This window comes from Paralichthys olivaceus, chromosome 21, assembly GCF_024713975.1.
Source record: "Paralichthys olivaceus isolate ysfri-2021 chromosome 21, ASM2471397v2, whole genome shotgun sequence".
NCBI lineage: Eukaryota > Metazoa > Chordata > Actinopteri > Pleuronectiformes > Paralichthyidae > Paralichthys > Paralichthys olivaceus.
In genome coordinates, this window is record NC_091113.1 from 7,053,968 (window position 1) to 7,067,298 (window position 13,331).

General features: G+C 38.6%; 3 protein-coding genes and 1 long non-coding RNA gene across 7 annotated transcripts in view; 2 read left to right on the forward strand and 2 right to left on the reverse strand.

Annotated features, from left to right (window-relative positions):
• The first annotated feature begins 757 nt into the window (after positions 1 to 757).
• LOC109626871 (voltage-dependent anion-selective channel protein 2-like) lies at positions 758 to 4,227 on the forward strand. The gene is made up of 9 exons (XM_020083057.2): positions 758 to 974; positions 1,670 to 1,741; positions 1,866 to 1,915; positions 2,056 to 2,208; positions 2,302 to 2,354; positions 2,454 to 2,681; positions 2,821 to 2,971; positions 3,294 to 3,351; positions 3,434 to 4,227. The coding sequence occupies exons 1-9, from the start codon at positions 773 to 775 to the stop codon at positions 3,523 to 3,525; spliced, it is 1,059 nt and encodes a 352-aa protein (XP_019938616.2). The 5' UTR covers positions 758 to 772; the 3' UTR covers positions 3,526 to 4,227.
• A 72-nt stretch (positions 4,228 to 4,299) lies between these two features.
• LOC109626872 (catechol O-methyltransferase domain-containing protein 1-like) lies at positions 4,300 to 8,768 on the reverse strand. 3 transcript variants are annotated; one of them, XM_020083060.2, is made up of 7 exons: positions 8,446 to 8,768; positions 6,811 to 6,935; positions 6,594 to 6,699; positions 6,350 to 6,468; positions 6,122 to 6,176; positions 4,756 to 4,889; positions 4,300 to 4,669 (listed from the first exon to the last, which is right to left on the reverse strand). In XM_020083060.2, exons 2-7 carry the CDS (start codon positions 6,913 to 6,915, stop codon positions 4,517 to 4,519), a joined length of 672 nt encoding a protein of 223 aa, XP_019938619.1. In that variant the 5' UTR covers positions 6,916 to 6,935; positions 8,446 to 8,768; the 3' UTR covers positions 4,300 to 4,516. The 3 variants fall into 3 exon arrangements, with proteins under 3 accessions (XP_019938619.1, XP_019938618.1, XP_019938617.1); XM_020083059.2 differs by having other exon boundaries at positions 8,057 to 8,768; XM_020083058.2 differs by having other exon boundaries at positions 8,468 to 8,639.
• LOC138406022 (uncharacterized) overlaps positions 5,509 to 13,331 on the forward strand; it is an 82,826-nt gene continuing 75,003 nt past the window's right edge. The window contains exon 1 of the long non-coding RNA XR_011239686.1: positions 5,509 to 5,622. This is a non-coding gene — a long non-coding RNA (uncharacterized lncRNA). The remainder of the gene's footprint in view (positions 5,623 to 13,331) is intronic.
• On the reverse strand, positions 9,449 to 12,553 carry LOC109626874 (catechol O-methyltransferase domain-containing protein 1-like). 2 transcript variants are annotated; one of them, XM_020083063.2, is made up of 7 exons: positions 12,416 to 12,553; positions 11,208 to 11,332; positions 10,989 to 11,094; positions 10,743 to 10,861; positions 10,543 to 10,597; positions 9,952 to 10,085; positions 9,449 to 9,873 (listed from the first exon to the last, which is right to left on the reverse strand). In XM_020083063.2, the coding sequence occupies exons 2-7, from the start codon at positions 11,310 to 11,312 to the stop codon at positions 9,721 to 9,723; spliced, it is 672 nt and encodes a 223-aa protein (XP_019938622.1). In that variant the 5' UTR covers positions 11,313 to 11,332; positions 12,416 to 12,553; the 3' UTR covers positions 9,449 to 9,720. The 2 variants fall into 2 exon arrangements, with proteins under 2 accessions (XP_019938622.1, XP_019938621.1); XM_020083062.2 differs by lacking the exon at positions 12,416 to 12,553 and adding an exon at positions 12,050 to 12,372.

Here is a 13,331-nt window from a genome sequence, read left to right on the forward strand (position 1 = left end):
ACCTTGTCAGGACCAGTCCACCTCATGGGGACCAAAGCCCAGTCCTAATAAGGCAAAACTTTATTTCTGAGGTCCTGATTAAGGTCATTAGAGTTTTGTATGAATTGGTCATGTTCGAGGTTCGTGATGCAAAAATGAATGGAAGTCAATTCAATGTCCTGTGAAAGATATGTTTTTATGTGTGGTCCAGGTATTACTCATGTAGTGGGGTCCTGAAGGTATTACTCATGTAGTGGGGCCCTGAATATATAATAATAATAACTTAATTTGTATATGATACCTTTGAATTTATAGAGAAACCCAACAGTCCCTAAATATGGTCACGTTATGGGGACTTGTCTTCCTTATGGGGACAAAGGTCACGGTTAATGTCAAGGTTAAAGTTCAGGTAAATGTTAGATTAGGATAAGAGTCAGGATTAGGAGGCTAGGAGAAGTTTGCAGGAAATCCATTAAACATGTGACTGTGTGTGTGTATAACAATAAAATATAACAAATACTATAAATCATATATAACAGATTATTTTTCAACTAATAATTATTCGTAAATTATTTCCATATTTCTCTTTTATTTTTTAATTTCCCAGGTTAAAAGTGACATCCGGCCCTTACATCAGCTTACTGGTTGTCATGGTGATTCAGCGGTCTTCCACTTGCCTGAGTTCCCTGTCAGCACAAACATGGCATTAAAAACTTTAAAAAATAAAAATAGTTATAGTCACTCCTGTAAAATCACAGAAGAATAACCCGGACTGGTGCTAAAATCACTAAAAATGACATCGCTCCGGGTTTTTCACACAGGCACGAAGCGGGCAGCTACGATTTCAGGTCCTTCCGGCGCCGAGGTCAGGAGGAGAGACGTGTTGGTTGCGGTGAATCCTTCACTTCGTCCTACACGTGACTCCGCCTCCATTCTGCCGCTGTTATTCACCTCACAAGTTCACAGCAACACAACCGACCACGACAGTAACACGAGTAAGTAATGAACCAACAACGACTGCGGTTTGTTCGTGTTGTTTTATGTGTGAATGTCGGAACGATGGCTAACACCACAGACTGTATATGTGAAGCTAACACCTCCCACCAGCTAGCTAGAAAACGCCCCCTGCAACAGTGTGTGTTCAAACTTCTTGAATTACTGGTTTAGTTTTTTAAAATTATTATTAATGTTGGCGAAAGTAGATTTAGTAAAAACAGAAACGAGCCATCCTCCACCACGTATCTGTCTGATTTACAGAAAATGACAGTTGAGTCATGACGAGGAATTTTCCTCTTTTATCAAACATACTGATTTATAATGATATTCATACCATAATTAAAGTGTGTCAGGTGTTTATGGTTTAACCTTGACAGTGAAGAGTCGTGACAACAGCAATTATAAGTAATAGAGAGCACAGTGGCTGTACAATTGTAAGGTCAACTTTATAACTACTGTTTTAGCAAACTACGAGTTTAACAATACTGTCAATATCCCCCCTTTAAAGTGTCCTTTTAAAGGCTTCAAAAGTATATGTATATATAATATTGTACTTCCTATTACTGATTGGTTTGGTATGCATTTGAAAGAATTTTGATTGCATTTTGTTGGCAAAGTGAGATATAAATAAAGTTTGGTTGATTTGATTGATAGGAGTTCTGTCACATTTACTCTTACTGATATTTTGTGACAGGCACAATGGCAGTTCCTCCAGCTTACGCAGACCTTGGCAAATCAGCAAAGGACATCTTCAACAAGGGATATGGTAAATGGAAACAAAATTATAATTTTATAATAAAATGGTGTATTTATTGACCTCCAGAGGAGGTGGCTGTTTTGAAATGTATTACTGCTCAAACAATAGTTCCTCTCTGTCTTTGACCTTGTAGGTTTTGGACTGGTAAAGCTTGATGTGAAGACAAAGTCTCCAAGTGGAGTGGTGAGTTGATTCACATAAGCAGCAGTGCATTGTAGACATTATCTGCTCATTGTAGGTTATCATAGTTGATAAGTCATTGGTGCTTTGAGAACATATATAAGCTATGAGTGATAAATTATTAATTTTTTCAACTCTCTTAGGAATTTAAAACGTCTGGGCTGTCCAACATAGACACCAGCAAGGTCACTGGAGCCCTGGAAACCAAGTACAAGTGGGCTGAATATGGGTTGACATTCACAGAGAAGTGGACAACGGAAAACACACTTGGAACAGAAATTTGTGTTGAGGATCAGGTAAACTGGAAAAGTTATCATGTTGTCAATCATCCCACTAATGACGCACTACTCTAAATCAAGTGTGACTGATGAAAGCATCTTCCTCTTTAGATCACTAAAGGCCTGAAACTCACTTTTGACACTACGTTTTCACCAAATACTGGGTCAGCTACAGTTCATTGTTTTTTTCAAATGATCACATGCTAAGAGCACCCTTCCAATGTCTCGCTTCCTCATTTTTCTGTTTTTGTTTGGTTTCACAGCAAGAAGAGCGGCAAGGTCAAGACAGCTTATAAAAGGGAATACGTTAATGTTGGTGTTGATGCAGATTTGGATTTTGCTGGTCCTACCATTCATGGAGCAGCAGTAGCCGGCTATGAGGGCTGGCTGGCTGGCTACCAGATGACCTTTGACTCAGCCAAATCCAAGATTACCCAGAGCAACTTCGCTATTGGCTACAAGACTGGGGACTTCCAGCTCCACACCAACATGTACGCTGTAACATCAAGAAAAAACACTCAGCAGGATTCTTACCTTAACGTCAAATAACTTAAACAGATAATATTTGTTTATCTCGTGTGAGAAGAATAGTGACATGCAAGTGATTTTGTTTTGTTTTGTTGTTTTCAGAAACGATGGTTCAGAGTTTGGCGGATCCATTTACCAGAAGGTAAACGACAGTCTGGAGACTGCTGTGAATCTTGCCTGGACAGCGGGCAGCAACGGCACTCGCTTTGGAATTGCTGCCAAATACCAGTTAGACTCCAGTGCCTCCATAACAGTGAGTGCTCTTTTTTTTACTAATGCAAAGGAGGTTATGTTTATCTTTCCGTTGCCGTTAAGATATCTCAAGTTAGGTTGAACGTCAGTTCCTGTGAAGTGAAACGTGATTGTTGTTGGGAGCTGATCCATGAATTTAAAAACACATTTCTTCACACTATGAGAAATCAGTTTTTATGACTCTCAGATCTACTGTCAGTTGCTTAAAATAATCTGTTGCATTTATTATATTATTTTCGATTATTGATAGATTGATTGTGTGTTTATGTACGTCTGGATTCATATTTTCTTTCTTCTAACATAATACAATGCTCTTTCTGCAGGCTAAGGTGAATAATGCCAGCTTGGTAGGAATTGGATACACCCAGACTCTGCGGCCTGGTAAGAAAGAATTTTGACAGTTGAAAACTCAGCTAAACATCATTGGCCTTGATTCCATTTTTAATATGATTTATTTTTTCAGGTATAAAACTCATCCTCTCAGCACAGGTGGATGGGAAGAATATCAATGCTGGTGGTCACAAACTAGGTCTGGGCCTGGAGTTGGAGGCATGAGGATCTGCTCTGCTGTTCCACAAGGAGAAGAATATCAGCTCATTCAGTCCCTGGGTGTTATTGTCTGGTCAGCAACAGATATTTTAAAGAAATGAAGCCAAAACACAAGCCGAGCTCTCATGCACTGTTCAGATGGAAAGCCTTCCAGTAGCCTCCTTTCATTGTGGTTCCAATATATAGTCATGTTTCAGTCACATGAATGAATCAGTAACTCCTTATGCCAGTTTATTTTCCATAATGAAGAAAAACCTCTTGGTGTGGTTTGTTGACTTTGACAATCCAGAAACAATCTTATTTTGCTGAAGTGTGATTAAGTAGAATGTAAATCAGAGCTGTTATTTTGCACAGTTGAACACTTAACCTTTATTTAAGATCTTTCCTTTTGTGTTATTTGCACATTTTTTTCATATTTAGGTATGAAAGTTCTGCCTTTTTGAAGGAGAACTCCAACAATCAGGATTGGCTCGTCTTCACTTATCTTCCTAGAGAAGCTTTATCGTGCTGTGTGATGAGTTTTAGACCTCCACTACCTTTAATACCTGCTTTTAAGTTGCACAAAAATGTAATTTTATTTTCCTTTGTGATGTGATTGAAAGAATATCCGAGTGTATTATCCATCTTCTCTTTGAGGACTGTGACACTTGATCAGGAAACAGTTTGTGTGTTGGTGTATCTACCTTTGCAATAAAGTCCTGAAATCAACCTTTAACCTGTCCTGGTATTTGTGGAGAATGGAATGAAATCTAGTTAAATAATGATGCACTCAAAAAGAAATGGGGTTTATTATTTTTTAATCAAACTCATCCACGTCCGCTGAACTTGGTCTTGTAATAAAACTGATTGAAATAAAAAATACAGAGTATAGAGATCAACTCCTAGTACCACAATCTGAGACAATACATGAGTATGATTCAGCAACCATCACATTAAGTCTCCTTGTGTATCCTACCTCCTAAATCCTATAAATCACTGAACACATCAGAGAACTATCCTATAGTTTGATGGCCAGTGTGAGCCCGTCTCCCACTGTGAGCATACTGAGGTTGATGCGAGTATCTCTGTGCAATTTCTTGTTCAGCTTGTCGATGGCCACAGTGTCTGCATCATCGGGAGACGGATTCAGGACCCTCCCGCCCCAAAGCACCTGTATGGGGAAAAAAATGTTAAGGATTAACTGTTTAAATGTTCCTCCTACTGGAGCTCAAACTTTAATGTTGTTTATTTATTTACATTGTCGATGGCGATGATGCCTCCTTTCCTCAACAGCTGCAGAGACTTTTCATAGTAGGCATCATAGCTAACTTTGTCGGCATCGATGAAGACAAAGTCAAATGTGTTAGCCTGTCCAGCAGCAAGGAGTTCATCTGAAAGAAACCAGAGGACAGACAGAGACAAAGTTGGATTATTTAAAAAAATATAAGAGGGTTACCAAACATCTGTCTCATGCTGGTCAAAAGAAAGACCACTGGGAAGAGAAGAAACACATCTGCAGGGAAATCACAGATTCTCGACATCTAATGAAGTAAAATAAACTTAGTTTAAATTATCCATAGTTTTAACCTATTGTCAAGGAAAAGTTGTAGTATGTCTTTTTTTTACCCACCGCTGCCACTCCACTACATTTGAACATGCATATACTATATATTATATACTATATAATATTATCATGATAATATAATTATGGCAGCAATTGTAGGTTTTGATCATGTTCATTTGAATTCAATAGAAAAAATAAATAAATATATAAATACTGTATTAGCATCCTACACACTTTACATTTTTTTTGTACATGAATATCTTGTATTTGCTTTTTTCTTCAGTTTAAATGACAGATAACAAAGATAATGATAATTGTTAGTACACATGTTGGGGATTTAAAAAACTACAAATACCGGCTGATAAAATATAAACAAATAAATGCGCCACGCGGTGACGTCCTCTACTCTTCTTCTACGATTTACGCACATGACGTCATAAAACGTCGCCATGGTCACTGCGCTGTTCTTACCTTAAGTGTGTTCGGTCGATTCAGGAAGTTGTTACGTTGTTTGCGCAGACAGTGAACGTGTCTCTATGAACGGGTCGACGGGAGTTCAGGTATTTGAACCAAACTTTATTAGAACCAACGTCACATTTTGGTTTAACCCGTAAAGACTCGTTGATGGTTCTGTTGTTGTTGTTGTGCTAATCAGGCTAGCTTACCTGAATGCTATGGTTTAGCTAATGCACAGCTGGGTGCTAATGTGTCTAATGGTGAAACTGATTTCAGCGTCTTCATGTCACCAAACACATCACTACCTACCAGAGACATTATTTAAACAATACACAGCGTGTATGTGTATGTTTATTTAAATTTTGGTAGTTTTAGTATATTTTGATACTAATGTTTGTGCTTTGGTATCAAAATACACTCAAAGTTAAAGTTTTTGACCATTTCAGACTCATTAGATTATTGATGTGAAATATCTTCTCACAAATCTCACTCTTTTTATGAACTTATATTATTTCAGAAAACATGAGCCATATTCCTGTGGCGTTCACCTTTGCAATGATACATTAAGAAAAGTGAGTTAAGAAAAGCGATGCATTTCTGTACCTAGAGTTTTCACCGCTGGCTGTAAACGCAGATCAATCTTTTGCTCGACTCCAGCCTGTTAACAAAAAGAAACATTCATAAAAGGAAGATCATTTAAACACAACTACACTACTTGAGCTGCGTGAAAATCCTCTGCACTAATCAGAATGTTGTAATACGGGAAAATACAGCAGTATGATGCATCATGTATTGACCCACATAGTAAAGCATAGTGAAAGTGAATTGTACCTCTTTCCAGAATTTTTTTCCAATGTTGGTGTAATTTTCACTAATGTCACACGCCACCATAACTCCATCGTCAGGCAAAGTCAGTGCTATGTTGAGTGTGTTGTAACCTGTGTATACACCTGCAAGACAATGACAAGGAATTAAAATCCACAGGATAGAAGGAGAAACTTGTAAAGAATTGTGGGATCTCAAGGAAGACACACTTCAGAGACCAGATGAGATGTGAAATCTTAACACAACTTACCGATCTCTAATGCTTTCTTGGCTTTTATTAGTTTTGCCATATTGGCCATAAACTGTGACTGCTCACAGGCGACCATCATGATGTTCCCAGACTCCTCCATTGTCCTCTGAAAGCAACCAATGTGAACCAGTTATAGAATTACAGTCACAAAAATACATGGTGAAACTTAATTGTGCCAGTCCACAGAATTACTCCAGATTCTGTGTAACATCCTTACCAGCCTGAGGTTTTTCAGGACTGGATGCTCCCTCATGGAGTGATTGAGGACGTACTGCAGCAGTGGGTTGTCTTTTCCCCCGCCGTGACTTTTAGAGATACTCATTCTGAAAGATTTTCTTTTCCCTGCAGACAAGTATGTGCAATGAAACAATTATAAGGATCTTAAGTGCACACTGATGTCATGAGACCTTCCAACTTAAACATCGTTCAAGAAACAGACATCTGGTCGATAGATTGTTGTTTTTCGATTTAGATTAGATCAAACTTAATGACCCCGATGAGGAAATTCAATTATTTCACCATCAGCACGGATACAGATAAAGAAATGTGTGGTTTGCAAATGCACCATGTTGTTGCACTTGTGTTTGCACATGTGTCACTTTACCAGATAATAATGCTGAGTTCTTTATGGGAAAAAAAACGAGGCATGTGTAGAATGCTAATATATTAACAGGTGCAATTCAGATCCAAATGTGTCTCATCTCAATACATGTAAATGCAATATGGTTTCTTTGAAAGGCTCCTAGTTTTTTGGAATACCATTATGACAATCAATAAATTCCATGAAGAAAATTATCGAATAAGTAGACAAGGACTTCGCACCGTGTGGCTCTGTACTGGTTGTAAAATTGTGCAACTCATTGACTGTATAGAAAATGAATTCTACTGAAGTGATCATGCATATTTTCATACTTCAACTTTCATTAATGTAATGCATAAAAATATGATTTTCTCTTATAATCTACAATATTTAACTTTGAACTCACTGGTGTGTTATGTAATCTGAGCTGATAAATTGTTCTCTACTTAGCTTTCTACTCAGCAGCGTTACTTTGTCTCCATAAACCTCTATACCTCTCACTAAGGGTAGTAGCCTGTATTTTGACATCACATAGTGAACAGGAGAATAATAGTTTCCTAATTAACACATTCCGGATCTCATATGTGTTTCCTCGTGGGGCGGATCACATGATAAGTGACCTCCTCTTAAAGCTGCTCTATACCACACGGTCTGGATTTCCACTCAGAGCTTAAAGGCCATTTTTAAACCCCGCATGTCCTCTGTGAAACTTTGATTCAACCCGTGGGAAACCAGTGAGATCCACACAAAAAACCCCCACAGGGCCGTGTGTTCACCAGAGTCCACAACCTGCTCTGTAAACACACTTCACCACAGCTGACACTGCCTCGGTGGAGCAGCCTCAGTTTCAGGTTTCGAGGCTCAAACGACCCCTCGATCTTACCCAGGAAGTAACCGGCGACAAACACAAGTCCCAGGGTGACGGATCCCACCAGTGCCTCTTTGGAAACAGTGCGGAAAGACATCACGTTGAATGAGCTCTGACAAAGGTAACACACGCTGCTTTACGCACTGGAGCCAACCCGAGCGCGTCCTCTCTCGGGATTTAACCGTAATAAGGCGAGTAGACGCGAAGCTCCGCTGGATTAAAGGCGACACGAGCATCACGATAAGACTCCTGCCAATGCATGTTCGAGTAAAGATTCAAAAACACGCAGCGCGGATCCACCCCAGCAAAGATCAGAGCGGAAGATACGAGTGAACACACTTGGAGACACACATGTGCAGATTCCTCCAAATGCATCGTGTAGCTGAAGCTGAAGAGAGACTCACCCCAGGACAGAAGACAACTCACCCCAAAAAATGCAGAGCAAGCCTTTGTGTGATCCCTGCTCTAACGAAGCGTTCAATTTGATCCAGTCATGTATAAAGTCATATGACCCGCAGCAGCTCATATGATAGGGTTGTAACAACACACGCCCTCTGCTGCAAACAAGAGCCCCTTCCCTTTGGTCAGTGGAGGATGTCACCTGATTAAAAAAACTGTCAGTGGAGCAGGGTGTAGTAAAAACGTCCTGTCTGCTGAGTAAGAGTGATGACACCAAAAACACTGTACTTCATTCCGCTGCAAGTTTAAAGTTCTGTACTTTATCAAGGAGCAGAAATATTATCTGTCATTTTTCTTCCACTTTTTTTTTTTAATTTGAGGAATGACTTTCATAATTTATATTTTACTTTCTTAAAAGTGAATTGAAAGTGTTTGGGTGGACAAAACAAGACAGCCCCTGTAGGAAGCTCTGATGGACATTTTACTCTGTTTTCTGGTGTTTTATCGACCAAGGATTAATTCATTGACATGTAAATGTTTGTCATTAGTCTTAATCTGCTAAGAAAATACTAACTGGAAATACTCAACATTCTACCAGTGTGGCTAATATATCGGACGCGGTGGACACAAGCCTTGTGTGTCAATGTTTTTGTTTGCCGATGTGCAAGATGAAAACTTTAATTTGGTAGAATAAATGAAAGAGATGTTTAAATTTACATTTTGCCTTAAAAATCATGTTTTTCATTATTATTGACTTAGTTCAACTCTGGTATATTTTGAATAAAGTTTATGGTTAAACTGTAAAACAGATTTTTATTTTCTTGTGATGTGATTGAAAGAATATCCAAGTGTATTATCCATCTTTTTTCTCATCTTTGACGACTGTGACACTTGTGTTGGTGTATCTACCTTTGCAATACAGTCCTGAAATCAACCTTTAACCTCTCCTGGTATTTGTGGAGGATGGAATGAAATCTATAGTTCAATAATGATGCATTCAAAAAGAAATGGGGTGTATCATTTTTTAATCAAACTCATCCACGTCCACTGAACGTTGCATTTCTTAGGTATGCAAGTTTTATCACAAGCCAGTGTTTAGTAATATCCAAATCAACTTGTAGTATAATGAGCCCAGACTATACTACTTACTACTAATATGAGTATATTTCAGGAGCCATCACATTCCCCAGTTAATAATTCATCCAACTTTAAGATGACAGTCTCCTTGTGTATCCTACCTCCTAAATCCTGTAAATCACTGAACACATCAGAGAACTATCCTATAGTTTGATGGCCAGTGTGAGCCCGTCTCCCACTGTGAGCATAGTGAGGTTGATGCGAGTATCTCTGTGCAACTTCTTGTTCAGCTTGTCGATGGCCACAGTGTCTGCGTCATCAGGAGACGGATTCAGGACCCTCCCGCCCCAAAGCACCTGTATAGAAAAAAACCCATTGTTAATTCAAATTTCCTCCTGCTGGAGCTCAAACTAAAATATTTGTTGTTTGTTTACATTGTCGATGGCGATGATGCCTCCTTTCCTCGTCAGCTTCAGAGACTTTTCATAGTAAGTGTCATAGCTAACTTTGTCGGCATCGATGAAGACAAAGTCAAATGTGTTAGCCTGTCCAGCAGCAAGGAGTTCATCTGAAAGAAAGAAGAGGACAGACAGAGACAAAGTAGACGTTGGATTATTTAAAAAATATAAGAGTGTTACCAAACATCTGTCTCATGCTGATCAAAAGAAAGACCACTGGGAAGAGAAGAAACACATCTGGAGGGATATTCTCGACAGGTAGTTGGTGTTGTTGTGCTAATTAGCCTAGCTTACCTGAATGCTATTGTTTAGCTAATACACAGCTGGGTGCTAATGTGTCAAATGGTGAAACTGATTACAGCTTCTTCATGTAACCAAAAACATGGACCTCTAGTGGCTTTAGTTTATTCGTACAGGACAGAAACTACAGGACACCAGGTAAAAATGACAATAATATGAAACTTGTGGATGTGAAATAACTTGAATCTCGCTATTTTTATTAACTTATATTATTTCAGGAAAATTATGTCATATTACCGAGTTAAGAAAAGCAATGTATTTCTGTACCTAGAGTTTTCACTGCTGGCTGTATACGCAGATCAATCTTTTGCTCGACTCCAGCCTATAAACAAAAAGAAACAAATATTTTTAGAAGTAGGATCATTTGTTTGATAACAGATGAGAAATTATGTCAGGATTTCAACAATCATACCATCATATATTGATCCCCATTATAAAGCATTCTATTTTAAGAAAGTGAATTGTACCTCTTTCCAGAAGGTTTTTCCAATTTCGGGATAATCTTCACTGATGTCACATGCCACCACAACTCCATCGTCAGGCAAAGCCAGTGCTATGTTGAGTGTGTTGTAACCTGTGTATACTCCTGCAAGACAACAACAATCCACACGATGGATGACAGGAGAAACATGGAAACTTGTAGAGGATTGTGGGATCTCAAGGAAGACACACTTCAGAGACTTGATGAGACGTGAAATCTTAACACAACTTACCGATCTCTAATGCTTTCTTGGCTTTTATTAGTTTTGCCATATTGACCATAAACTGTGACTGCTCACAGGCGACCATCATGGCATTGTCGGAGTCCTCCATCGTTCTCTAAAAGCAATGAATGGAAACCGGTTATATAAATTACACGGTGAACGTGATTGCACCTTATGACATCAAGTGCTTAATTCACAGATTTACTCCAGATTCTGTTACATCCTTACCAGTCTGAGGTTTCTCAGGACTGGATGCTCCCTCATGGAGTGATTGTGGACATACTGCAGCAGTGGGTTGTTTTTTCCCCCACGGTTTCTTGTGGAGTTGCTCATTCTGGAATATTCACTTTTCCCTGCGGACAAATATGTGCCATGAAACAATTATAAGGATCTTAAGAGCACACTGATGTCATTAGACCTTCCAACTTAAATCTATCTATTCAATGTATCAAGAAACAGACCTCTGGTTGAGAGAATGTTGTTTTTTGATTTAGATTATATCAAACGTTATGATCCCAAAGAGGAAATACAATTATTTCACCATCAGGACGGATACAGATAAAGCCTGTCTTCTTTAGGGTAATATAATGATTTAGTGTTGACTGACACATCCACATGACGTCTGTGGTGCTACTTTTGTGGTTTGCGTGTGCACCAGGTTGTTTCTCTTGTGTTTGCTCACAAATCACTTCAGGAACTGTCTGTATGATTAACCTTTACCGAAGAAGTTATGTTTTCATTGCTGTTTTTCTATTACCAGGATTTTGCGGTAACTATTAAACATTTACAACTTGGTATGTGCCAAATAAGAAAACATTAACTTTTAAGGGAAATTCGATTAATTTCACTTTCTTTAACATAGCAGGATAGGGCATTTATAATAATAGTAATAATGATAATAATAACAAAAAGCTTTATGCATATAGCACTTTTGATAGCATAAAATGCAGCTTAAAGTGTTAAAGATTACACAGAACCACAGGAGCTTGAACACAGAACATATTAAGACAGTAAAAGATGTGAAAACAATAATCTGCCTCGGTTCCATTCTTAAATGCCGTTGATCTTACCCAGGATACAACCGCAGACAAAAGCAGCTCCCAGTGCGATGGATCGCACCAGATTGCAGAAAGAAATCATGTTAAATGAACAATGACAAAGATGCCACACGCTGCTTTATGCACAGTCCAAGTGCTTCCTCCATGAGGATTGAAATGTAAAGATCCACTTGATCAAAGGCAACATGAGCATCATGAAAGGACTAAAGTAAAAATGCAAAGCCTGCAACATAACTTTACCCCAGCAAAAGATCAGAGCACAAAATGCAATTAAACACATATTTGAACGTCAACAATGACCTGTGCAGATTCCTCTGCATCATGTCGCTGAAATTGAGACACACACCACGACACACACCACGACACAAAATGACTCACCACAAAAGTTGCGTCCAAAAGAGTCTTGCGTGTGTGTAGTGTGAGAAGCAGCCTCTGAGTGATCCCAGTTCTAATAAAGTATTACATTTTAATCAGTCATGTATTCAGTCATATGACCCGCTGTAGCTCCAATGATAGGGTTGTAAAAACAAACACCCTCTGCTGCATCTGTGTCAAAGGGAAACTGTAAAGAGTCATGAAACCAAAAACACTGTGAATTTATTCTGCTGCTAGTTTAAATGCCTGCGTTTTAAATAATAAATATTATTCACAAAGTTTTGTTCATCCAGTTCCTGAAATCTGAGAATTATGTAATATCGTTCTTAAATCTAAGATGTTTGGTTTCTGGGTTGTTGCTTGAACAACTCCAAGTTTTTCAGCTCAAATAACAACCTTCAAGATGAAGACATGTAATATATGTGTTCATACAGAGAGGGGCAGTGTTGTCATGGCAATGAAGCTCCCATAAAGTGAAGTTATGTACTTTGGTTTGGTCTTGAGTAATAATAGTATCATTAATAATAATACTGATACTATAATTAGTTGTAGTAATAAACAATAATTTTGTGAATTTTTTTTAACAATCTGTGGATCAAAGTTGTGACCTTTAATACAATCTTTGGTTTGATGTATATCGCTAAACATATATTGGTTTGATCCCAGTATATTGTGGAGAGAGGAAAGGCACCAAGCTTTGTTAGAATTTGACAGCATGTGAATCTGTTTTTCTTTTTCTGAAGCATCACCTTCACACCCAGGTCTGTTGGATTGTTCATGTGTGTGCATGTGTTTTTTCATGGTGCATTTAGGATTTCCCAAAGGGAGTCAGGTCTCCAGACAAATGCACTTTGTAGAAACACTATCGCGCCACCTCTGTCACACACTGTATCTGAGACTGACGCCGTGATGAGGGCTG